General features: G+C 59.2%; 1 protein-coding gene across 1 annotated transcript in view; it reads left to right on the top strand.

The window, feature by feature from the left end:
• KCNC4 (potassium voltage-gated channel, Shaw-related subfamily, member 4) overlaps positions 1-749 on the top strand; it is a 23,334-nt gene extending 22,585 nt beyond the window's left edge. Inside the window, exon 4 of the mRNA XM_009891727.1 lies at positions 688-749. Within this exon, the coding sequence (XP_009890029.1) occupies positions 688-749 (62 nt within the window). The remainder of the gene's footprint in view (positions 1-687) is intronic.
• Positions 750-1,515: the final 766 nt, after the last annotated feature.

Raw genomic sequence — 1,515 nt, 5'->3', positions numbered from 1 at the left:
GCAGGAGCTGGTGGTGGGATTTTGCAGCAAAATCGCTGGGTGGAAAGAGCAGGTCCGTGGCTTATCGGGTGGATCAGGCGCTGTCTCCCCGTCTGACGGCCCCTCGCCTGGAAACCGGGTCCTGGCACATGGGGAGAGGCGGTGTTGTGACTCAGAGCTCCAATCAATGTTAATTAATTCAATGATAACGAATGAGAGGGGGAGAGAAAGAGAGAGAGAGAGGGAGAGAAAGAGAGAGAGAGAGAAGCAAAAACACTGCGGATTATTAATGCACCAGGCTTGGCTTTGGGACATCTGGCTTGGGGTTGGCTTGGGAGGTTTTGGTCGGAGAACCGCGTTCCAGAGGAGGGGGCTGCAGCAGGGAGGACTTCTTTCCTCTGCTCTTCATTTTTACCCTCAAAATCGCCCTGACGCCACGTCTGGTTTCTCTCGAATCGTTTCCCAAGTCTCCATCTCCAGGTCCGTTCTGAGGCTTTTTTGCAAACATCTCGTCCCGATTTACTGATGGAACGGCGGCATTTTATCCCTCTGGAGAAGGCCATTGCGCTTTGTAGTTACTCTGTTTTCTGCACCCTGCAAAGCTTGGTGCCCCTGGAAGTTCAGTCTTCCTCTCCCTCTATTTCTCCGCAAATAGCTGATGAAAGCAGTGTCTATCAGCGTGTTTAATACTTTTGTCTTTAATTGCAGACACCTGCCAAGACGTCCTCTCTTCCAGTTACCCCCAGGGTGAGGTGGTCACCTTCTCCTGAGCCCCAGCTGGATGCAGGCAGCGGCCCGGCGAGGGATGCCTTCCCTGAGGGATGCTCTCCCCAAGGGATGCCTTCCCCAAGGGATGCTCGCCCTGAGGGATGCCTTCTCCGAGGCGGAGGGATGTGTGTGCCCCAAGGGGTGCTTTCCCCAAGGCGGAGGGAATGCTGTCCCTGAGGCTGAGGGATGCTTTCCCCAAGGAATGTGTTCCCCAAGGCCAAGGGATGCTCTCCCCAAGGCTGAGCGATGCGTTCCCCTAGGGGTGCTCTCCCCAAAGTGTAGGGAGGCTCTCCCCGAGGCCAAGGGATGCATTCCCCAAGGGCGATGCTCTCCCCAAGGCTGAGGGATGCTCTCCCTAAGGCTGGGACCTGCGTTCCCCCAGGGATGCTCTGCCCGAGGCCAAGGGACGCTCTCCCCAAAGCCCAGGGACGCTCTCCCCGATGCCAAGGGATGCATTCCCCAAGGCTGGGACCTGCATTCCCCCAAGGGATGCTCTCCCCAAGGCTGAGCGATTCCCCAAGGGCGATGCTCTCCCCATGGCTGAGGGATGCTGTCCCCAAAGCCCAGGGATGCTCTCCCCAGGGCCAAGGGATGCTCTCCCCAAGGAGCTTTGCTTCCCCACCGCAGCAGCCTAAAGCTCCATCTCCCAGCTCCGTGGCCGGGGTGAGAGCGGGGGGAGTGGGTCAGCAGCCAGGTCCTCCCCCTCCAGAGAGCTGCCGCGGAGCAGCGAGGCCGGGAGGGGAGGTTGGGGTGCCGGGGGGTGGTCCC

This window comes from Charadrius vociferus, unplaced genomic scaffold, assembly GCF_000708025.1.
Source record: "Charadrius vociferus isolate BGI_N301 unplaced genomic scaffold, ASM70802v2 scaffold819, whole genome shotgun sequence".
NCBI lineage: Eukaryota > Metazoa > Chordata > Aves > Charadriiformes > Charadriidae > Charadrius > Charadrius vociferus.
Note: the sequence above shows the minus strand (reverse complement) of the source record. Positions and strands in the feature narration are given on the sequence as shown.